The sequence below is a fragment of the Barbus barbus genome (genome assembly GCF_936440315.1).
Source record: "Barbus barbus genome assembly, chromosome: 28".
NCBI lineage: Eukaryota > Metazoa > Chordata > Actinopteri > Cypriniformes > Cyprinidae > Barbus > Barbus barbus.
The window spans coordinates 25,517,197-25,543,103 of NC_136756.1; the positions used below are offsets into that span (position 1 = coordinate 25,517,197).

Consider the following 25,907-nt stretch of genomic DNA (forward strand, 5'->3'; position numbering starts at 1 on the left):
GCAGCCCTGACCTCTCACGCACAGATATACATCTACACATTTCTTCCATTGCATGGTATATGAGTCCATTCTGCCCAACGTGTAGCTCCATATCGGCAGCATCAGAAGGATTTGGTGATCCATTTGCAGGGACTGTGGATATCGGTGGATATTTGACATGCATTGGTCTGAGTGGACAGGGAAAAAGAAAATCATGCTCACTGAAGCTTGAACGAGACGGGCCGCTGCTCTCGGCGAAGGCCTTATTGAGCCAGCGCCGCCAACTGCTGGCTATTGTGCGGGCCGGGATGTTTCTGTTTACTCATCCGTTTGTTTGTTTGTTTGTTTCCAGGTGCTCCAGAAAGGAAGCCTGCGAGAAGTGGGCCGAGCCGCTTCACTTCAGTACGGAGCTGAAACAGTGTGTTGACATCACTGTCACTCCTGATAACATGTCCGTGACCTCCGCTTCCACACAGGTGATTGAGTTTTATATGCTACTCCAGAAGTATAAAATCACTCCGGTGTAGTCCCGGAACCATCTTCATAAAGCATTTTCATTATGGACACTCACAGCGGCATCCTTTATTACTATTGCTTTTACAGCATAATGAATGCTTTGATAAAAACATACTGTATGAGAATGAATATCACAAGGTGGAAATGATTTAAAGGGATGACTCATCCAAAAATAAAAAAAAATCATAATTTACTCAAACTTATGTCGTTCTAAACCTGTAGAGCTTCAGCAAAGGAGATGATTTCCAGTAAAGAATAGCTTAAATATATCTATCTGTCACACAGATCTAACATATGGCATCAGAAGACTTGTATTATGCATTTATGGTGCTTTTTTGTCATTTTTTGAGCTTGAAAGACCCAGTTTGTATTGTAATTTATATGGAAAAGAGATTATTTATTATATTGAAATTTACAATTATGCGCTCAACAAAAACTATTTGTCAGAGAGCCAGCCAGCAGTATTCGTAATATACAATGTCAGATTTATTAGACAACTAGAGAAGAGAAGAAATGCAAAAGTAGAAGTGTTTTTATGATGCATGTATAAGATTAATTCTAGATTTAGGTTTATAGATAGATCATGTATTTATAGAATGTTGTTCAATCTTCATCTTTTCTGTTTCTTGAAATAATAATATAGAATTTAATAATAACCTGTATTAGTAAATTATATAAAACAGGGATTATTGTTAGTTTATGATATTTAATGCATTAACTAATGTTAATGAATTGAAGTGTTGCTGTAATTTTATATTGTAATATCAATATGGCTATTTTTATGGTGAATTAAATTAAAATTACTAAAATATTTTTATTATTTTTTTATTATTTTCTCTTTATTTGGAAACTAAATCAGATTATTTAAAACAAATGATAAATTACAAAGTACGTTTCTCATATAACACCTGAGTAAAAAAAAAAAAGATTATTCTTCAATCATTTTGTGTTTCTTGCAAAAATATGTAGTCATACAGCTTTAAAACGACATGAAAGTGAGTAAAAGATGACAGCATTTTCATTTTTAGTTGATTTTTTTTCCATTAATGCTTCCAGAACCGTGCTAAAACGCTGTTTTCACACATTTTAATCAGGCGGCTCACGTGATGATCTAGTATGTCTGACAGGAGAACGTGTGTGTTTGTGTTTGTGCTCCAGCTGAGTGTGAAGGTAGCTAACGTCCCGAACCTCTCCGCTGGGGTGACGTGTGTGTTTGAGGAGCTAACGGAGAGTCCAGGAGAAGTGCTGGCCAAAGGACAAATCCTCTGCATGTCCCCATCCCTGCGGGACGTCCCATCTGTCACCCAGGGATACGGTAAGAAACATGCCATTTGAAATCAGCAATGTGATGTGTTTTTGAGTGAAATTGGAAATACTATATGAGGAGACTTGATTTTTTTCTATTGGGATGTGATTGGATCTTAAAAAGCTGTAACATTATGAATAAATAAATAAAAATTGCCCGTGATATATATATATATATATCAGCTAAATTAAACCCTTCTTCCACCTTTCCATAGTTGAGCCATCGTCTATACACTAAGACTCTTAATAAGGGTAGACACAACGTTTAATTGGACTTGAATGAAAATGAGGCTGAGGGACAGATGCGTAATTCATTCAATAGATTGTTTTAATGTCCTTGGCCATGTCCAATTTACACTACCCATGTTTTCTGAATTTTTAGTCCACTAAAAAAAATATATTTTCAGTGCAACCTCAAGTTGAACCCATTTTCATTCACGTTATATTGAATATGGCATCTACCCTGACAAGGTCTGAACAGCAAACAGATGAGCTCTCGTTTGGTTGAATTACTGACAGCACTAATGGCTTCTTTAATCATCATAATATCATATGTCTAATATTGTCAATTATTTAGCATGGGCTCCTCCTGCTAAGTCATGGTTCCTCCCAGTGTTTCATTCTCATTTTGCCCTTTCCATCCGGGGGGGATTTCCTTTCCAACATCACCTATTTAGAAAAAATGGAATCTGAAAATCAGCACTGTTTTCAACATTGATAATAATTAATTATTTATTTTCTTACAGTGTGCAAATTTCATTTATTCCTTTAATTTGTTTTTCATTTAATCCTCTCATGTTACTATAATGTTTAATTTGGTGTGAACAAAAACAAATACGATTCAATATGTCATGCGGTCTTCAGGTCAAACTGTTGAAGTTTGTGGAAACATTTTCAATCTTTCAACGGTCAGACATACTGAACATCCATCTCTCACGACCTCGTTTTCATTTGCGTCAGATGAAATCCATCTACTGTGACCAAGTCTATTAAGCTGCTCTGCAGAGCTGCTTCCAACAAATTGCGCTTTAGAAATTTAATTTGATTAAATTTTTTTCCTTTTAAATTTTTTTTTGACTGATAATTACATGCATCTCTTTTGAGCTTCCTGAAGCTTTGAGACCTACTTAATTTCCCCCCCTTTTCATTTTTTCTGGTTTTTAAGGTACTCTAAGAATTCAAAATCTCCTGATGGTAACTTTTAGACTCCGGAAACCTGGTATTCCCATTAATAACAATTATTGCATGTCCAAATGGAAATATTATGTCAATTATAGTGGAGTGAGGCCCACAAGTATAATTTGATGGGCAGAGATGTAGTCATTATGGAACGCAAAAGGGTTGCTGAGTTTGAAACATAAGTGCATTTCGCTCACAGATGGAAGAAGTGGATAAATGGTCTCGCAATCAAATATATTAGAAACGTGAACATTAGTGAGTATATGTGCAGAGCGGGGCACAGATGCTGCGCTGTCTGCATTAGACCATCAGCGCCGGTTCAAACGGCCTTTCTCACACTAACTTCATTTCTCCTGCATTTTCTTCGCCTTTCTCTTCATTACTGTCTCTTTACGTTCTTTTCCAGGCGATAAACGGGTCGTGAAGCTCTCTCTGAAGTCCAAAGAGACGGGTCTCAAATTCATCACCACCGATTTCATCTTCTACAACTGCAGCGTCTTGCAATCGTAAGTGCGATCTTCAGAGATGTCTTTGTGACGTGTGAAACTTCCAGCCGGGTTTGATTGGATTCGCAGTCGTTGAACTAGTTTCCTTCACAGCCGCCGTTATCCACGTAGTCAGCACTAATCCCCCCCCCCCCCCCCCCCCCCCCCCCACACACACACACAATTGATTCAGCACTTTTCGTCCAGCCTCACATCATTGCTCCTAAAACAGCCAGCGCAGCAGCTGGAATTTTTCACATTAAAGAAATTATATTGACGTTCTTAAAAACACGCTAGAAAATGAAAGAGGAAACTGAAGTCTAGGGGTTAAAGCTCTAGGAGTTTAACACGATGGTTGCAGGTTCAAATCTGGGTAATATCAGTCCAGAAGTTACTGATTTTATTACACAAGTCACCTTAATTTCTATAGCACTGTATACAATAAAGATTGTGTCAAAGCAGTGATAAAATTCAAATTAATAAATATTTTTCTTGGTTAATGTTTATTTCTACATACTTAATATTTAATATCAAATGTTAAAATGAATGCATTTTATGACTGTATTATAAAATATTAAAATATTACATATTTTCAAAATTATACAACGATAGATATAAATTAACATTGAAAGGAATAAATGCCTTAAATGTTATTTGTTCATAACTCATAATACTAAATGCATCAATTAATCTTAAATAAATCCTCATTTTAAAGCCTTATGTGTAGTGATAAACTACATTAAAAAAAAAATCTGTTAATTTGTGGTCAGATTATGATGTCTGAAATTCAGATGGCTTTATGATACAGACAAGCATAGCACAGATGTGTTGTGGTACTCGCTGAAAGCAGAAGAGCTGGAGCTGGATTAGACAGATGTTTGTAGATAAGGAAGTGTTTGTGTACGGCTTTGCTTAATCAAAAGCACATGCATAATTTAGTCTAGAGTGCTTATTAAAATTATTTTAAAAAATCTCCCATTATCAGAGCTTTGTCTGTTAATATCGGTATCTATTTGATAATAAATCTTCCTTAATATTTCTGAATGTTACTTTTTTATATATGTAGAGAAGTTTTATCATATTAGTGGATAAGGTATAAAGAGTCATTCTTGCATCTGTCTGCAGTTGTTCTTGTATGTAAACATGCGCTAGTTGGATGTCTTTCATCATTGTCTTGTGTTCACTGTCTATTTTTCAGCGCTCCGTTTTTGAGATGCTGTCATGTTAAAAGGAACTCATAAAAAAAGCAGCTGTTTCTGGACACAAACATTTTTTATGTTCTCAAAGCAGCTTTACAGTGTTAAACAGATAAATAGTGTGTCGATAATGCAAGAGGATGATAGTAAACACTTCCTGTTGAAGTCAGTTCATCATTGATTCAACTAGTTCACCTAAAAATCTAATTTTTGGTCATGATTTGCTCACCCTCCACTTGTTAGAAACCTATAGGAGTTTCTATCTTCTGCTGAACACAAAAGAAGATATTTTGAAGAATGCTGGTAAACAAACAGTTGATGGTAGCCATTGACTTCTGTAGTTTTTTTCCATACCATGGAAATCAATGGCTACCGTCAACTATTTGGGTATCAATTTTTTCTTTTGCTGAAAAAAATTCATACAGGTTTAGAACAACTCAAGGGTCAGAAATGATCAGTTTTTAGTTGCAGTAAAAAAGAGCTAGTTGCAGCTCTGTCTGTGGTCACTAAATGAGTGTAATTGCTCCAGAGGTGTTAGGTGCTGGTGTGTAATTGCAGTGCGGTCCAGCTGCTGGGATGATTTCCGTTTGAGGTTCGGGTTATTTTTGCGCTCCGTTCATGCGGTCGTCTGCTTCCGCCTCAAGTCAGGTTATTTATATAGCGCTTTAAACAATGCAAAAATGTTGAAAAGCAGCTTCACAGTAATAAAAATGAAAATCAAATATGAAACCAATACAACTTCAGCTGTAATATAGCTCTAAAAAGACAAGTTCTATGTTATGAATGGAGCTCCGTTCAACTCTAAAGAAGCTCAGGTCAGTTCAGTGTTGATTGGCAGTCACACCCAAACTCTGGACTGTGAGCTCTGCGCTCTATATTTTTACGTTCATTTGCACTTCAGTCATCGTGAAGTCGATGCAGAGGGTGGAGATGTGTTGGTGCGTCCCGGAGGACAGGAACCCCCTTGTTTATTTCCCTCCGCCGCTCCTCCTTTCATTCGAGCGCTTTACATCACTTAACCCAGTCAGCCAGCACAATCACGCATTGTTAGCACTTGCTTTGTTTTTCCGAACCCATTTCGGCCGTTCCAGTTGTGATTTGCATGGAAACGGGAGGGAAATGCGAATTAGTTTATCAAAGGAGGGAAAGCGGAAACAAAAGGAGGATAAAATATGACAAATGGAGGGAGCCGCCATGTGGTGATGACAATTTGCACCTTGGTTCTGCATATACAGGTAGAAAATTAGATGCGCAAAGCTACACTCGGCAATCCGGTCTGTGTGTGTGTGTGATCTTCTCCGTGCTGATCCATTGAGCCGGGCTCGGCAGTTGCCATGGCAACCCAGTCCGAGCGAGGCCCACTACCTTGCCAGCACGGCCTATAGCCTGTGCCAGATTTCCTGTTTTCACAAAAGCCCTGTGGGAACGTTTAGCCCGCCGATTGTCTTTGCCTCTGGTGACGCCAGTGGACGGCACCCACTCGTCTTCGTCCTCCTGCCTCCATATTTATTTCCCACTATTCTTCGGCCACCCAGACCCAAAGGTCCATCCCCAACCCCCTCTTAACCTCCTCTTTCCCTGCGGGATAGCGACCACCTGTGATATGAGAGAGGGGGCAGGGGAGGAAGCCATAGTGCATTTCAGGATATTTAGTTATGAAATGGCTTATATAAAGCCGAAGCCCCTTATTCTGTTTCATCTTCCCATGCAGCTGTTAGCGAGGGTGTCTTTCTGGTGCTAGTTAGTTTTGGATGTGAATGTGGGCATTCATTAAACATGTGAAACTCTTTTGTGTTTTATTGCTCAACCTAGATATGCATGGCCTCAAGTTACCAGGAGGTGCATATCAAAGGATGACTGTGTCCTCTCTCACCGTTTTTATGAATAGTTGGGTAGGTTTTCAAGGAGTAGTTGTAGAGCTTAACAATAAGGAGAATTTGTTGATTTTTTTTTTTTTTTTTTTTTTTTTTTAAATGCCTTGTAAATTGTGTTCGGTTTTCTGTTGTGTATTCTGCAGTGTTATTGTGGTTTCTGATGATAATGTTATCTGGCAGTGTTTTGTTGAATTTGCAAAAGTGATTTGTGAGTCTTAGAAGCATCAGTCAGGACAAAACAATGTTATTATAAAATAAATCTATAATTTTAATATGCAGTCATGAGCAAAACACAAGATAATAATGTTTTGCATGAATGAACATATATATATATATATATAAAATAGCAAAGTAATAAAAAATCATAGTAAATTTGCGTGTATATTGCATATTTTGCATATATACATATATACATCATCCCATCTCAAATTTTGCTCAGAATTAAATATGCATTTGTGCAAAATGGAATTTTAAAAAAAATTGTGTTGTGTATGACAATATAAATTGTTTTATATAAGTGAAGGCTTGATTTTATCCATTATGAGTTGATTGGATTGTGAAAAGAGGGCGTTCCATACCAGAAAGGAGCCAGATGATTGGATGGGAGGGCATGGGGAAGATTAGCGATGTCATCTGAAAATGACGGATGTTTTAGAGGTAGACCATTGAAAAATAATTTTAAAAAAATAAATAAAAAGAAAGAAAAAATTTGTTGTGACCTTTGTAATGATATACACAGATGAATTGAGGCCAGCAACTTGTATTTAGAGCTTAAATATGGTCAGTTTTTAATTTCAGTTTGACTATAGTGCACAAACTCCAGATTTGCCTGCGCTGAAAGTCCAGCCCAGACTCCCAGTGATGGTAAAACACTCACTTCATCAGAGTGTCACCATTTGGCCGTGCTGTGTTTTTCAGCCCACGCTCAAATTAAAGCTGAGTGAATTGATGGGCCTTAAACCCCTGACACAGCATATTGCATATTTCAGGCGAGACTTGCAGATTGGTTTGCAGTATTTACAACGTATTTCAGCTGCAGTGGAGCGCTGCGCCCTCCTCCATCAGCTCTAGTTTGCATCTTTACCTTCCAGCGCGTTAAAAAACACACCCACGCTGAACCCCCGTCGGCAGTAATATTAGATTTAGCAAGTTCAAACGCACCCATACTGCAAAGAAAATGCATTAACTTGTTTTAAATGACCCATGATAATCCGTACGCTTTCAATTGTTCCACCAGAGATGGTTGTGCAAGAAAGCGGCCGGTGTAATTTTGCCAGTGCCAGCGTTTGGGATGTTTCAGACGGGAGCAGCAGAGGATCTTTTTTTCCACCCGAGAGCAAAACGAGATTATACTGAGCAATGCAGCTCCAGGTGTGGTGTGCTCGGACTGTCGAGTGCTCTCTGAAGGCGATCTGAACTGTGCCTCCGGAGGGAAGGACGTGATTTGGTTGGCGTATTGCATGGGCTTTCTGTACGGGGCCAGTGGTAGATGAGAGACAGCATGAGATGGAGAAAATCACCCTGCCGGAAGTATCCGCAAACCTTCTCGCAGCATGCGCTTCATTTCTCGTGGTGCGATTTGCCTTTCGTTGGGTATGCGTGTTCGAGTCCGCAGGTGTCGCCTGCTTATGTTTCTCGGCAGGACATGACTGTTTAATTGGGAATGTCATTAGGGCCGCCATCTAAAAGACTTTTTCAGGGTTGGGTTAATGACTAATTGAGAAGCGGCGCGAACGAGTCTGTGTTCAATGGCCCTCGAGGATTAATAGTGTGTGTTGAAGTGAAAGAGAGGATTTGTGACATATTGACCGCTCAGATTTCCACAGCGGCGTCTTCATTCACGATGAGAGACCCTCTACGAGAGTTTTAAGTCTGACCCGGGGCTCGTTCAAGATGTTCCCAAGGACAATGAAGTGATTTATAGGCGAAGTATTCGAAGAATTGAGGGAATTAATGACTTGAGCCAGAGGTTCAGTTGAGGACAGGGAGTTTAGGTCGCTGCTGAAGATATCACACAAGTTGTAGTTCCAACTTCTTGTATTTCTGGGTGTAGATCTGGTTTGGTTTGGTTGCTTTTTTTTCCCGTTTCCATTGACCGCAAATGCCAAATATGGCCCTGTTTTGTTCATTTCCATGAAGAAAATCCGGTTCTGCACTGGAAAGATGTTGGTTTTGAACCAGAAAGGGCTATTTTCAGATACTGACAGGATAGTCAGTCTGGTTAAAGTGACACAAAACAAAACTAGATCATTTCTATTGTAATCAATTAAACTGTCTGGAAAAAAAGCATCAAAATGCATGGATTATGGATTATATATGTTTATCTATCTGTCTGTTTGTCTATCTATCTATATTTTTTATAATAAAATGTATAGTTATTTTATTTTTTATTTATTTATAATGTATATTATTTTACATCAAAGGCAGTTTGTGATTGCATAAAAACACCGAATTAAATGACTTTGTACTATGAAAAATATGCTTTCAAAACTTGGAGTAGGATTATTAAACAAAACCAGTTTTGGGGTGGATTTTGTGGTAAAATAGTTACATTATGGTTTAACTCTGAAGTCAGTGAAAACTTGGGCTGAGTTCACAGATGACTTGTTTTATGTGCTCAGAACAGACCTCTCATGTAACTCTCTTATGTTTTTCTCCTCTGCAGGTGTTCATCGTGTGTTAGCAGCCCTTTCCCCTGCAACTGGTGTAAATATCGCCACATCTGCACTAATAACGTTGCTGAGTGCTCTTTCCAGGAAGGTCGAGTGAGCAGCGCAGAGGTAAGAAACCAAACCAGACCAGCTAACCAAACAATCCTCTGGTAAATGACACGCATCAACTGATGGGCATTTTGAGTTATTCTGTAGTCTTAAGTATTCAAAGGCATTATAAAAATCAAATCATTTGCTTAATCAAATATGAAGATAATGCTAAAAATGTCTTTGCAAAAACAGTCAGAATGTGGTGAAAACTACAAGCCAAAAAGTAATGTTTTACAAATAAATAAAAAAAATATACAACAATGAAAATGTGAGTTTGTATATATAAAAACATTGTTTTTATTTATTATAGTAGGAAAATAAAATATAAAAAATGTAAAAATAAAAAATATGTAAAATAAATATGTACATAGATAATGCTTATATTTACTTTAATAATGAATATAAAAAAATGCTTAACTCATACTGTAAATATAATGGGAAGAATTAAATAGAAAAAATGCTATTTTTAAATTTTGATGTTAAGCATTTTTCGTGTTTTTAATTATTAAATTAAAAATAATAATAATAAAAAATACAATGTAGAAATAACAAAAAAACTTCTGTTTCTCGTAGCTCTTCACATTCTCTTCCCACAATAAATTAGAAAATCATTTTGTAAGTAATCTGAGTTGTCTTTTTGCTAGTCAACTAGTTGGTACTAAAACAATGCTTGACTGCCCGTCCCCAGCATAAACCGTTCCAGTCTCGAGGGTTTCATCTGCAGCGGTGCCACGCGGCATAATCAGATTCAGATGTATTATGAGTTCATTTCTGATTCAGTGTGGCTTAGATGACTCACTGTTTCACTTTCTCAAATGAAAGATAGATTCAGATGTTCAGAGCAGCTCGTCTGTTCTCAGTTTCCTGCACTGTGATTTTGCCCTAGAGGGTTGGCATTCTTTTAAACAGAGTATGCAAGCTTTTGTGCCCTGCTCCCTGGAGGAACAGGAAGCGAGTACAACAGAACCACTTATGTGTCCGCCTCAACTTCGCATACAAATGTAAAGTAATAGTTCTTCCAAAAATGAAAATTGTGTTCTTTACCCTCATGATGTTGTCCCAAACCCATATGCTGGTAGTTTTTATGTGTCATAAGAATAAACAGAAACATGCGGGTTTGAAACAACCATAAGAGTGAGTAAATAATGACAGATTTTCCTTTTTGGATCAGCTATTCCTTTGACATCCAGCAAGCCCCTCAGGCCATGGCAGACACAACCTGGTCAGCGACTTCTCTCACAAGTGTCCAATCAATCGCTTCTTTCACTCATTGTCTGTGAAACACTGGGAACTTCTTCATTGTTGGTCTCGTTTGACACTTGCTGGAAATGGCCAAGGCATTTTCCCTAGACGTGTGTTTACACTGGACGATAAGAGGAAGAATTGTTGCAAATGTCATTCAGACTAAAATAGAATTTTCATAAGCTGTTATTAAAGGAGGACATTTCTCAGAGTGTTCATGCTGTGCTATTAGTTTTTGAAGCTTTTGGAATAGTTTTATTTGATTTATTTACTTTTGATGAAATAGAAAAATGATCTGCCGGACATTGAAGGCAGGAACAACATTCTATAAGCCACATACACACAGCAGCTGGAACTGTTTTTACTCGTCTTATGAATCCTGTTCATGCAGTGACACCACATTTAACAGCTCTCTAAAAAAAATGGTGGTACATAGCACTAAAAGTGGTTCTTGGCTCGTAATCATACGGGAACCACTTTTGGTGCTATATAGTACCATATCTTTAAAGGTGCTATACATCACCTTTGTCAAATGGTGCTATGTAGAACCATAAGAGGAGCCATATTGCATTGTATTTCTTCAACAAAAATGGTGCTAAACAGCACCAACAGTGGTTCTTTTGTGCGGCAGTGGTGCTATATATCACCTTAATCACCCCAAAGAACCATACAGGAGCTTAATAGTTTCTGTATATGGTAGCGGTGCTATATAGCCCCTCAGTCATGCCAAAGAACCGCTGAAGAACCATACAGGAGCTTAACAGGTTCTGTATATGGTAGCGGTGCTATATAGCCCCTCAGTCATGCCAAAGAACCACTGAAGAACCATACAGGAGCTTAACAGTTTCTGTATATGGTAGCGGTGCTATATAGCCCCTCAGTCATGCCAAAGAACCACTGAAGAACCATACAGGAGCTTAACAGTTTCTGTATATGGTAGCGGTGCTATATAGCCCCTCAGTCATGCCAAAGAACCACTGAAGAACCATACAGGAGCTTAACAGGTTCTGTATATGGTAGCGGTGCTATATAGCCCCTCAGTCATGCCAAAGAACCACTGAAGAACCATACAGGAGCTTAACAGTTTCTGTATATGGTAGCGGTGCTATATAGCCCCTCAGTCATGCCAAAGAACCACTGAAGAACCATACAGGAGCTTAACAGGTTCTGTATATGGTAGCGGTGCTATATAGCCCCTCAGTCATGCCAAAGAACCACTGAAGAACCATACAGGAGCTTAACAGTTTCTGTATATGGTAGCGGTGCTATATAGCCCCTCAGTCATGCCAAAGAACCGCTGAAGAACCATACAGGAGCTTAACAGGTTCTGTATATGGTAGCGGTGCTATATAGCCCCTCAGTCATGCCAAAGAACCGCTGAAGAACCATACAGGAGCTTAACAGGTTCTGTATATGGTAGCGGTGCTATATAGCCCCTCAGTCATGCCAAAGAACCACTGAAGAACCACTGAAGCACCAAAAGTGGTTCCCCTATGATTACGAGCCAAAGAACCACTTTTAGTGCTATATAGCAGCATTTTTTTAGAGTGTGGGTTTCCATCCACATATTTATTTTGCACATTTTTTCTGTTTATATATAGAAATATTATTGAAATGTTTAGGTTAAAGTTAGTTTTTACATAATTTGATCTATTTATTTATATTGTGTTTATTGTAATACATATATTTATTAGTGATCCACATTTACAAATGAATAGGTTTTGCAGTATTTTTATTTGGTAAGAATATATTTATTATGTTATTTTGTCCATTTATTTATTGGTCGAACATATTCACCAATAAACAGTTTTTGCACTGTTTTTTATTTGGTAGTAAAACATTTGCTTAAATTACAATGGAATTTTATTCGTTTATTTTATTCATTTGAATAATGTTTTGTATTTGATAAATTTTTGTTTTATTTTTGCAATATTTAATCTGTAAGAAAAACATACTTTTGGATTAACTTTTTTGTTTTTAAATTTCAAATGTAATTAATTGATATTATTATAATTTAAGTGGTGAAACACATTCATGAATAAATAGTTTTTGTAATTTTTCGTTTAAATTAAATTCTTAACTTGGATGGAAAGCATCGTTAGTGACCACTAAATATTCTTAAGATGTCTTGCTGTTGGTACTAACTGTTGCCATCTATTTTCTTTTTCTTTTTGTTCAAAGCCGTAAGTCACTAAAATGTAGCTCTGGTTATCGCTATATTCACGGTTTTACTCCTGAACGTATAAGCAGCCATCCAGATCACTCTAGTCTTGTGTGAAACGAAACTCATTTTCTGCACAATTGTTAGAATCTAGTGCAGTCATTTTTATTTCCATTCTGCAAAGCGGATTTGAGTCAATCACAGCTTCATCCTGTTGATTTAGTAATTCTCGGTTTGGCGCTGCTACGCTGTGATGGATGTTTTCAGGGTGTCTACAGTGTAATTCCTTCCAGAATTTCAGGTGCTAATGAGTATCGAGCCAAATAACTTGGCCAAGTTTTTTTGTTGGTGCCTTTTGTTTGTGGTTACTGATGTTTGAAATAGGCCCAAGTGTTTAATGTCTTGGTTGGTGTCGTGTTTCCAGCCAAGATTCTGTTGCGGTGAGGGAAAATAATAGTCTAAGCACAGATTTGGCCCAATCTGTGAATAGATTTACATCTTGTATTCCCGCCTCCTCCTTATTCTTCTCTCCTTTTCTCCATTTCTTTCTCTCTTTTTGCTTTTCATTTCTCGTCAGAGCGCATTATTGCACACTTATTGACTGAGCTGTAGGTTCACAGGTTGAGAAGTTATCGGAGTTTCAGTGTACCCGATGACCGAGGAGTGAAGGAAAAACAGCAAACGTGACTCTCCAGCTGCGTGGATACCAGACACTGAATGCAGTCACTTTATTTATATCTCTCTTGCATTTCTTTTCATCATGATTACAGAGTAAAAGCACAGAGACAGGAACAAAGTGGCCCGGCTAACTAACGATGTAGCTTTAGATGAGGCGAGATGCAGTGTGAATTCAAGTGTGAATCTAAGGTCTAGTCTGCGTTTAGACTGGTTTCAGTAACTCTTCGGTTCTCTGTAGACTCAGAACGTTCATGGAAATGATGCTGTGTGATGGTGCCATCATTGTTGGTTTTCGTACTGTACATCCTACAATGCCTTTTTTTTACACTTTTTTTCTAACTGTTACTTTTTTTGTGTTGGTTTATATATTTATTTGCAGTAGTAATAGCTGCAGCAGTTGTTTCTATGTTTTTAGTCCTAGATTTTAAAATCAGCCGTTTATTGTTTATTGACCACAACATGAAAATATTTATTGGCTTATCTGAATTATGATTCTTCCTAGACTCATCTGTAAAATAAGCTAAGATGCTACGAAAGTGTAAAATACGACTCTACAATAAATCGCTTAATCTGTTTGGTCAGATGTGACGAATTGGGTTAGAAGCTTCTAGAAGCGTCTCCAGATGTATTAATATTTCATTTGGCCAGTGCCACTTTTTTATGCCGTCATTGCAGCTGCTTGGCAACTAAGTGTTTTCATATCTGTAATTCTGACATTACAGTTTTTCAATTAGAGAAATTATTAACTATACGCATGCTAGTGGAGCCACGGCTCAGAGAAACAAGGTTAATTGGATCTGTAATCAGGCCGTGTGGATAATGAGGCTTAATGATAGCCAGATGAAAGATTGAAAATGATTTGATATATGATTTGGATGTTATATAAGCACGTCGGGACAGACACCCATACAATTAACACCTGCCTGATTTGAGAGAGAGGTGCACGTGGGAGGAGCCAAAGAGAAGAGAGGAAAATCCTCCCGTCTTCAGTTGCAGAAGGGGGTGCCACGCGCCCCTCGGCTTTTGGCGCATTTTAATTTTACACTTAACTGAACATCAAAGAGATGCCTTATCAGTGCTTATCAGAGGCAGCCAGCAGCGCTGAGATATGCCCATCTCTCTCGGTTTGTCTGTCTTCCCCTCCAGCACCAGGCCTGACAATCTTCTTATCACTCCTCCCCCCTCGCTCTCCTTCAAGAAAAGAGTTAGTCAGCGAAAAGTGTTGAGTCATCCGGTGTTGATACTGGAGGGGAGAGTGCTGGTGTAGCGGTGACAGCAGTTCAGAGAGCGCGTCCGTGAAGAGAGACGTTTGTGTTCATCACAAACGCTCACTCCACACACACATTAGTGCCGTCCCAAAACCTAGTCATGAAATGTGTATTCATAATAGTTTTATTTATTAATCAATTGACCTACATGTATGTTTTTAAAAGAAGCTTTTTAGATTCTACCTTTCAACTCGATGTCTGTCTTCCCCTTGTTCTCTTGTTCTTTCTATCATTCTGTTTGTCTGTCTATCTATCTTTCTACAGTCGTTCATTTGTATATATGTTCATCATTTATCTACATTTTATTAATCTGTTTACTATTTTGGTGCACCACACAAATAGCATAAAGTAAAAGGCCATACAAAAGATCGATCCCATTTATTTTTAGCGTTCCACAAATGTTTATTTTTTGCATCCTAAAAGCATCTGCCAACCACGGGTTAGCTGGACCTTGCCAACCAACTAAGCTAAACCTTGACCTTTTTATGTACTTCCAGTTTGCATACTTTTGCTCTGTTCTGTGCCAGTTTGTAGTATAAATACTGTGATTAGTGTGTTCAGTATGTGAAGCTGTCTTAGATTTTGGCTTCAAGGTGTAATAGCAGGCGGCATAATTATAGTAAGCAGCTCCCTAGGTTTTGGAACAGAGCAACTTTTGAATCACGCATTGAATTCCCATTGTCATTTCAGGATTTTCAGGCTGGATTGAAATGAGAAACAAGCTCACTGTCATTTATCGTAAGAAGAGGTAGCCGGGGGGGAGAAATTCGTGTTGGCGTGGGCCGAGAGCATATATAGGCTCTTTCAATGATTACCACACTGGCTTATTTTTACATTAACAATACACAGGCGTTCTTTTGCTCTGATCAGTGTGTGTGTGTGTGTGCGTGTGTGTGTGTGTGTGAGTCAGTGATCCAGGCCCTTAAGCTGACGGGAATGTGTGTGAGACAGCAGCTCAGTGGAGTGCATCTTCTCCCAGTGTAAGCTCTGCCCCAGTGCCTTGGCCCAGGCTTTGAGAGGTGCTTCAAAAACACTGACATAAAAACACTCTTCACACTGTAAACAGGGTGAGTGAGACGGGGTCTCTCCAGCTCCCAGCAGCACTCCAGCGCCCTGGGCCTAATCCACTGTACAGCAGCCGGCTTCTCTCTGTCTCTCCACCGCAGTGTTTTCCAAGAGGAGTATTGCTACATCTGTTTGAGGGTCCTCCAAAGTCATATTGATTAGGAGTCTTTCACTGTGAGTGCAGCCCCAAATTATATTAACAACTCTGTTCTGATGGTGATGGGATTTTTTGGTGCACTAAAAATAGAATAAAAACTCTAATGTATATTCAAAAGTTTAGGGTAAAGAAGAATTATATTATTATTTTAATTTAAAGAAATTAATACTTTTATTCATCAAGGATGCATTCAAATGATCAAAATGGACAATAAAGACTTAAATTGAAAAGAACTGCTGTTCATCAAAAAATGCAGTCATTTAAAAAATGTCACAAAAATATTAAGCAGTACTACTGTTTCAGCACTGGTAATAATAAAAAAATGTTTCTTGAGCCTCAAATCAGCATATTAGAATGATTTCTAAAGGATGATGTGACACTGAAGACTGGAGTAATGATGCTGAAAATTTAGCTTTGCATCACAAGAATAAATTATATTTTGAAATATATTCAAATAGAGAACCGTTATTTTAAATTGTAATACTATTTCACAAGATTACACAAGATTTTTACTGTGATTCTTCAAATAAATACAGATTTATTGAATCTTAAAGAGACATTTAAAAATTTTACCAACCCCAAATTTTTTACATTATTGTATGTATAGTTTTACCTCTTTTCCAACATTTTAGTAACTGAACAGACCCTTGAAGTTGCCTTGAGGAAGTTACTATAGCAAAAGTACACTGCTCGATTGCTTACAACAACAACAAAAAAATAGTGGGTTAACTTTGTGCCGCAAAACATTTTTTTTGCATAAAGACACAGCTCAACTAGTTTCACCTCGAATCATTGAAAATGTAAAAATGTATTTTCTCATAATAAACAACCAAACTGTAACAAACCCAACAAACTAACTAATATTAACTTCGATTATTGACGATAACTAGATTCTTGAATCATTTGCACACTGGGTACAGAGTTGTGTGTGTAAATCAATCAAAATAAATAACAAAAACAGATGAGTGGTAGGAATGATGACCATTTCCATAGCAGAGTGCAAATTTGAGCAGCTTTGAATGTTGTAGCACTGGAGAACGGGTCAGGGCACAGATAATTACTACATAGTGCACAACAAAAGACTGAATCAGTGCAGAGATTATAGTGCGACAAATATAAACACAGATGCGTAAACATTCATGCAGATGTTGTGCTGTAGTGAAAAATAATAAAGTAGTCTGGCAAAAAACACTGTTCCTGAGTCTGCTGGCTCAGTTGAATTTTCTGATAATATAATTGGTTCAAATTACTGATTTTAAAATATTTTCATGAAGCAAAATGGTTTAAAATAAAAATGTAAATTTGTAGTTTTTCATAATAAACAACTAAACCGTAACAAAACCAACAAACTAGCTAATATTAATTTCAAGTAAAGTTGAAAATAGTATAAAAACTGAATTTACAAGCTAAAAGAATTACACATGCAGTCAGTGACTGGCATTCTTACTGCAGACAAGTTAAATAAAATAAATAAATTGTCTTTTCATTCACACACATTGTTTGACCTTCACATTGCCAATTAAAGGGACTGTAAGTTTGTCCTTTCTGGATGGGACCGGTTCTGAATGCAGCAGCTGGTCTAATAAGGGTCTTATGCTCTTCATCTGTTGTTTTAAAATGCGTTTCGTTATATCTGTACATCACGCGTGGATGTCCTCCTACACAACGCCTTGTGTCTGTTTGCCAGCTTTGCCGTGTTGATGAGGCTACAGCGTGTTTGTTAAGCTCACGGTAGGTGACCTCTGGGACCGGGTGATTCGCGGACCCCTAATTACGGCCCACACTTCCACCCCGGCATCTAAAAAAAATGCATTTTTACCTCTCCCTCTCATTGTGTGGTCTGTAAGATGGAAGTGTTTTTGAGTTTTGGAGATCAAGCAAAAGCTCTTAAATGGTCTTTTTTAAGGGAGAAAGAGTTTGTGTAAATATGATGTTTCTCCGAGGAGTTTTGGAGTATAAAACTTTATGACTAGTGTTAGTTCTGGCAGTATATATAGATGTGTAGCGTTGAAACGGCTGATGGTTTGGCTGTGGATTTATCGGTGTGAGACGCTCTAAATCTCTTTCTGTTCGGCCGCCATAGTTTGCAGCACAGCATTTTTGAATTGTTGCTTAATTTGTAGTAATCTTTTATTATAGTAAATAGACTAGTAAATATTTTTTTTCTAAAATAAAAATGTTAGTAAAAACAAACATATACATTGTGTATGATATGATATGATATGATAATTGTATACTCTTTTATATAGATTACTTATCTGTGTCACACAATTTTCTACTTAAATTGGCTAGAATCAAAAAAGCAAAATAACTACATAATATATAAAAATATTACATATTATTTCTACTTTGAAAGTTTTAATTGTAAGACTATACGTGTGTGTGTGTGTGTACATTATTAATTACATTAGTTAATAATGTGATATTAATATAATAAAATATAATAATATAATAAAATATTAATTACATTATTAATTAAATAGAATTTCTAATTTTCTTTTTTTTTAAACGTAATGTTAAAATTACTTAAGTTATTGTTTGTAGTTAAAAAAATTATATAATCATATCTATACCATAATTGTATTTTTTTTATTCATGCCTAAAATAAAAATGTGAAATAGCTACATAATAGTATATAGAATTATATATGTAAATATGTAAATTTATATAAAATTAAATTTTTATTAAAAATTTAAGTATATCATTTATATACTTCAGTATATAAATTTATATATATGTATATATGTAAATGTAAATGTAAATGTTTATATATATATATATATATATATATATTAACAAATTGGTTTATTATTTTTATATTAAAATTTAAATATTTTTTATATATGAATTTGTTATAAAATAGTTATGATTTTAAATATCATTTATATTTTTTTTAAATGAAAATATATTAAAGAAATGTTACATTTTAATTTAATAGGCTTATGTTTATGATTTTACCCTGTCAGATTATTCATAGCGATATGGCATTGTGCCGTCAAGTTTGCATTGCAAAATCCACTTATCAATCTGGTATATTTGATGAGTAATAAAACATATTTTATGTATATATCTATATCTATATCTGAATGTGCATGAATGACTGATCTGTCAAGCACTATGTACGTATATTAAAGAACGTTCTAGAAGTTATTGAGTGTTCTGCATTTGCTGTGTCATGATGTGAGAGTGACATTGATTGACAGAGCTGCTGGTGAGCCGTAATATCGCTCTCCCTCCGTAACATTTATCATTACAGGAAGCTTAATTAGCTTATGTATGTATTTAACCTTAAAGAGCAGCACTGCAGGGACACGATTCACCAAGACTAATGGCCACAGAGAGATTCCACACATTTTCAAACTGGCTTTTTTTCCCACTGGGACCCCGGCGCCTCCCTCCCCTCATTTTCTCTCACATAATGTTTTGTTTTTTTCCTCCTCCTCACTTTGATGCTCTGCCTCTCCGTTTGTGTTCTCCAAGTGTCACTTCTCCTTCTGTCCCTTCTCAATCTGTTTTCTTGTTCCCACAATGCAATCTTTCTTTTTCTTTTTCTTTCACTTTCTCACACTCTCGCTCTCTCCCAAATCACTCTCTTCCTCCTCCTCTTCTCGTCTCGTCTTGGTGGGGCGACTCTTTCATTAACGAGCTGCGGACAGAGGTAATTAATTGTGGGATGAGTGACAGAGATGCCATTAGCTCAGCAGGAAGCGCTCTGGCTGCTGTGGTCTTTCAAGCTGGACGCCGTAGCCGCACAGGAAGTGACACGGCGGGCGTCTGTCAGCAGCGAGCCATTACGCTGCGCCCCTCACGTCTTCAGTCTCCATGCACAGCAAACAGTGCCCTCGTCCTCGCTTCTCATGCCAGCCGTTGGCGATAAGCTATCTTGTTTTTACATTAGCAAACACTTTACTGCTAAAACATAGATGGTCGAGGCTGACATCGAGATTGCATGAAGATTTTCCGATAAGAGACTTTTAGAGCTGAAGTGAGACCGCTGATCTTGTGCTTTTTTGTGTTTTTGGCTGTTTGTGCCAAACGAATGATAACAAGTGCTCCATTTGTACATTAAGTGGAGGTTTATTCTTTGTGTCTCGCACGGTTAGTGTTGGATCAATACTAACGTTTTGGCTTGAGAATCATAGCAGCCTTTGGGATCTTGATATCAATGCAACAAGTAAATAGCGTCAGCCAACAGATCGAATAAAACAAGAATTTTCAAATGTAATGTTTGCGTGTTTTTATATATAATATATCTGAATATACTGTCTATGTAAATTACAGAATGACAGTTATATTGTTAGTCACTAAATATGTTACAAATATTTAACAAGTCTCACTTATTAGTGCTCTACATACACTCACACAAGTGTGTGTGTGTGTGTATATATATAAAATATATATACATATATATATAAAAACAAAAACTTTTATTTTGGATGTGATTAATCTCAATTAATCGTTTGACAGCACTAATATATATATATTTCTTTATATATTTTATGATGATGATGATGATGATTGTTATTTTTGTATTACGCAGTATACATTTACAATTGAGTAATTTCTTTCTGTTAAATTATGCATTGTACATTTCTACAAACATTTCTTAGGACAGGATTTTAAAATTTGTTACATTTTCAGCATCTTTATTTGGAATTTTTCATTTGTGCTTGACTGAAATACCATTGTATTGTTTGATTTATGTACCATATTCAGATATTGTTACTTTTTGATTACCATATTTATGTACCATGGTATTATTTGATCACTATGCTTGAGGACCACAGCTCGCTAGGCCAAAGCTCCAAATCTCTTTGTTGAATGTGTCTTTCATCAGTGCGGTCAGGTCGATGATTAGTTCAGCGAACTGATATTTCTATATGGACTATAATTTGTAGTTATTTGTATGTTCTTTCCAGTCAGGCTTCATAAAGCACCTTCAGAATATTATCCAGCTCCAATCAACCAATCAAAGCTTTAGAAACGTCAACACGTGCCGCGCCTCAGATTATACAGGCCATTTAAAAAATCAGCTTTAGCTGAAGAATAAGGTCAAATAATATCATGTAACGTTTAATTGGAACAGCTCCCAAGTGATCCGGAGGCTGAATTTATTTTTCTCGGCACTGAGGGAAGGGAGCATATTTCATGGATTATGGTTTATGAAGACTGAAAATGGGATTAACAGGGTAGAAGGAATGGAAAAATGAGAAAAACGGAGTGAGTGACTGAGCAACTGACTGCTTTGGAAATTATATATGTAAGCAACAATTCGTTTTTTCCTCTAGCCGACCTGCAGTGAAAAATTGGATTTCTTGTGCATTTTGTGTGTGTGTGTGTGTGTGCGTGCATTTTCTAAATGTGTGGCATGAATTTCTCTCCCTCGGCCACTCCGGCTTTTTATGTTTCAACGGAGAAAAGTGCTTAGCTGTGTGATAAGCGAGATATGCACAATAAGGTTAATGGAGAGACTGTCAACAGGCAGTAAGCTGCCAGGCCTCTCCTAATGGGGTGCTAATCAGTGCGAGGGAAAAGCCCTACTGGGGAAGTAAGCAGCTGCTCGGGTGGCTGGATACAGTTACCGCTGCCGTGTAGATGCATAAAAACACGGGCGGCGGCGTTATGATGTCACACAGGAAGGCATTGAACCTTACGCGAAAGCCAAATAGGATAATTCATCGTTTAAGCCGCTGTAAATGCAAACACTGGGTGTTTTTATTGGACGGTGTTTCATTTTTGTAATGCATGATTATGGCCTCCTGTTTGGTAAAGCAATAAGCCACGAGAGACTGTGAGGTACAGTGTTTACCACGTTTACAGTTGCACTTAACAGGGTTGTTTTTAGTGTCATTGAAATAGCCTACTATTATAGGTTTTAGCAATATTTTAAATCAGCTTTCATTTGTATTTTTATACATTTTATTTTTTAATTTTTTGTTGTGTTTTTGTCATTTTCAGGGTGTTTTAAGTCTATGTAGTTTATTTTTATTTCTGTTTTATTTTGGTGCATCAAGTTAAACTGAATTAAAGTTAGAAAGGCTGCTTTAGCAACTGAAATAAAACTTTTTAAAAATATTTTATTTAATAAAATATATTTAGGTTATTTTTATTTCAAGCAACAAAAATGTTTTTAATTTTAATTTCACTTTTCATAAATTATAATAACCATGGCATTCACACAGTTTATTTATTTATTAATTTATTTAACTAAAGTTGTTTTTTAATATAATTTCATATTGCAAAAATATATTTGACCAGTATGAGCTATACATCACAGACTTGTCAATACAACACTGCAAAACAGATTTTTTTGGCAATAAAAATATTATATATAATGTGTAAGAATGTCTACAAACTGTGTAAGATTGTAAATTTCTTGTTTTAAGCAAAAATCTCACTGAATTCTAATAAATTAATGTTTAAAACAAGAAAAAGACTGTTTGCCAGTGCAATAAAAATACATTCTTAATTCTTAAAGAGCTATTCTTTGAAAACAAGACTCACAATTTGTGCAGTTTTTTTTTCTTAAGTAAATTAAGAATTTATATATAGTTCTATATATAGTTTTATTTTTTTTATTATATGTTTTTGCATTGAAATCTAGAAATGTCTTGGAAAAGTAGATAGTATATTTTAACTTTTTGAATGTATTATTTTTTATCACTTATTAATTACCATTTACATTTATTTTTCAAACAGCAGGTGTGACCTCATATCCTGTTGTTAATATCTGTTTAAGGTCATGCAAATAATTTTGTATGCTTACAGCATAGCTATTGGGTTTTAGCCACAACATGATGCAAAGACACGGCTGTTCCATAAGTAATGAAACATATTATTCATAATAACCTCAATAAACAATTCTTCTGTGCGTAATATAGTTCATTAGCCTAACCGTAGGCTGTTTACAGATGCCACCATGGCAACATGGCACGTTAATATAGAAGTCAATTTATGTAGCTTCAAACAAGGCTCGTCCAATCAGAAGAACAGCTACACATTATATATGCAGTGCTCCCGGCGTGATGAGTTATGTACTGGTAAACGCTGACATTACCTCGCCGCTCTTTAGTTAACAAGCGCTTCAGCTTATCTGTAACCTTTGAGCCACGTTTAGCAAACACTCCATTCCTCGCTTGTTTATTTCATAATTAAGTAGTGATTGGAGCTTGTTAATGAGAACAAGCAAACTGACATTAAGAGGGACGGGGCAGGATGTCTTCAGGGGGCAGTTGCCTTCAATTTGAGCAGAGTATACACAGCAACGGATGTTGTTAGCAGGTTTGTTAAGAGAAAAGATGGTGGAGGTTTCTGTGTTGACAGCAGAAAACAATCAGCCAAACTGTAATGAGATTTAAGGACAGTTTTGTTTGTAATATTAACAATGGATGGATGGATGGATGGATGGAGATAGATAGACAAATTTGTTTTCAGATGATAGCGTATGGTTGGAGGAATTATCAGGAGAGCTTTAAAAATATTTTGCAAATGGCGGTTTTGGATCAGACTAATGATGTCATGTGCTGAAACTTCGGCGTGCATGCAGACGATGGACCAGCTGTGTCCTGATTCTAAACGGCAAAAACTTGATGAAAAGCTCATTATAGTCTATTAGCAGAATCACCTGTGCTAAATATCTCTGCAGTCTGTGAGCACTCCTCCATGGGTTGTAATTTGTCCCCCTCGTTTTCATCACCTTGAATCAGCCTCTCGTGGAGGTACTTTGAAACTTTGAAAGACACAGGATTTAACTGTTGTGTAATCCACTCCAGCAGCAGCGGGTCAGGGAACTCAGAGCAGTGGCGCAAATTCAGTAATTCAGTCTCGTTCTCTCTGTCTGTCTGTCTGTCTGTCTGTCTGTCATTCTATCTGTCTGTCTGTCTGTCTGTCATTCTATCTGTCTGCCTGTCATTCTATGTCTGTCTGTCTGTCTATCTATCTGTCTATCTATCTGTCTGTCTGTCTGTCTGCGTGTCATTCTATGTCTGTCTGCCTGTCTGCCTGCCTGTCTGTCTGTCTGCCTGTCATTATAGGTCTGTCTGTCTATCTGTCTGTCTGTCTGTCTATCTATCTATCTGTCTGTCTGTCTGTCATTCTGTCTGTCTGTCTGTCTGTCATTCTGTCTGTCTGTCTGTCTGTCTGTCTGTCTGTCTGTCTGTCTACACTCTTTAAAATAAAGGTGTTTAAAAAGTTCTTCACAACAATGCCATAGAAGAACCATTTTTGGTTTTACAATGAGCAATTCAGTCAAAGGTTCTTCAAAGAACCATCTCTTTCTTACCTATATAATCTGAAGAACCTTCTTTCACCACAAAGAACCTTTTGTGAAACAGAAAGGTTCTTCCGATGTTGAATGTTCTTTATGGAACCATTCAGACAAAAAAAAGGTTCTTCTATGGCATTGTGAAACACCTTTATTTTCAAGATTGCATCTATCTATCTGTCATTCTATATCATCTTGTCTGTCTGTCTGTCTGTCATTCTCTCTGTCTACCTTTGTTATATCTATCTGTCTATCTGTTTTCTCTGTCTGTCTGTCTGTCGTTCTCTCTGTCTGTCATTCTCTCTGTCTATCTTTTGTTCTATCTATCTGTCCATCTGTTATCTCTGTCTGTCTGTATTTCTGTCGGTCTGTCTGTCGTTCTCTCTGTCTGTCATTCTCTCTGTCTATCTTTTATTCTATCTATCTGTCCATCTGTTATCTCTGTCTGTCGGTCTGTCTGTCGTTCTCTCTGTCTGTCATTCTCTCTGTCTACCTTTTGTTATATCTATCTGTCTGTCTGTTTTCTCTGTCTGTCGTTCTCTCTGTCTGTCATTCTCTCTGTCTATCTTTTGTTCTATCTATCTGTCCATCTGTTATCTCTGTCTGTCTGTATTTCTGTCGGTCTGTCTGTCGTTCTCTCTGTCTGTCATTCTCTCTGTCTATCTTTTATTCTATCTATCTGTCCATCTGTTATGTCTGTCTGTCTGTTGTTCTCTCTGTCTGTCAAAAAGTAATTCTCAGTTAAATTCTAAATATTGCACAAATTACATTTTATGATGCAGTATTGAATACAAGACGCATGTGTTTATTTACTTATTTATTTTTATTTTGTTTTTGCATTCAGTGAGCAATCAAAGTATTATTTGATGCTTGAAGCATCACATCCTTAGCTGAATCTGAATTTGTGTATTGTCACAGAATGTACTACGTACATTTGATGAAGAACTTACTTTTGGGCTGGTCAAAGTATGTTCTATTATTATCCAAGTGTGTGGCATGAATACAGTCCAGCCAAGTGTCCAGAAAGCATACATCTGATGTATACTTTTAAATCTTGGTAGAAGGTAATCTGGAGGGTTTCCTGTATTGAGTTATGTACTGCTCATTCAGACATACAGTACTGCATAAAAGTGTTTGACATACTGGGAAGCAGGGAGAGTATCACACATGCAGCATTTTAGCAGAGAAACAGCTTTGTGTTTTCTCATTAAATACACCCATCCTGAGTTTGGCCTTATAAGAGTCGCTTTCTGACGCCCGTGGACGGTGTAGTTGTTTACGGGCCAGTCGTCTGGAGTAATTCATCATTAGTTCACTGTTGTCATCTTCGGCAGAACTAAAGGTGATTCATCGTGCTCATTTTGCAGTATGAAGGCATGCTATGCTTCCTCTCACTGCAGTCGCCACCTGTGCACTCCTCGTGCCTCCACGGGGAGTAAATCCTTCCTTACAAACACCCAATATGAAAATTAGATTTATTGTCGCACTGATATGCAAACCTGTGCAGATTGATGGAGGTCCGGGTTAAATAGTTGCATCATTGTTAAGCATGCTGCTTTTTTGGCTCGGGCTGCCGGTGAGCTGGGTGGCTACTCGCTCTGATTTATGTCTCCCCTGCCTGCAAATTGCTTTTACTGCCACCCTGATTATTGTTCAGTGTTAAATAGATTACAGATCGTCCGAAATATCCTCAGATGCACAACTTGGAAGGAGAAGAGCTGGTTTGCCACCAGCACCTCTGTGCACCCGTCGATAAGTGATAATCATCAATCAATTA

At 37.1% G+C, this 25,907-nt stretch overlaps 1 protein-coding gene across 1 annotated transcript in view; it reads left to right on the top strand.

Annotated features, from left to right (window-relative positions):
* LOC306847992 (plexin A3) overlaps nucleotides 1–25,907 on the top strand; it is a gene marked incomplete at its 5' end in the record, with an annotated part of 145,749 nt that overhangs the window by 77,529 nt on the left and 42,313 nt on the right. The window contains 4 exons of the mRNA XM_079382285.1: nucleotides 332–455; nucleotides 1,654–1,810; nucleotides 3,386–3,485; nucleotides 9,200–9,314. Of these exons, the coding sequence (XP_079238411.1) occupies nucleotides 332–455; nucleotides 1,654–1,810; nucleotides 3,386–3,485; nucleotides 9,200–9,314 (496 nt within the window). The remainder of the gene's footprint in view (nucleotides 1–331; nucleotides 456–1,653; nucleotides 1,811–3,385; nucleotides 3,486–9,199; nucleotides 9,315–25,907) is intronic.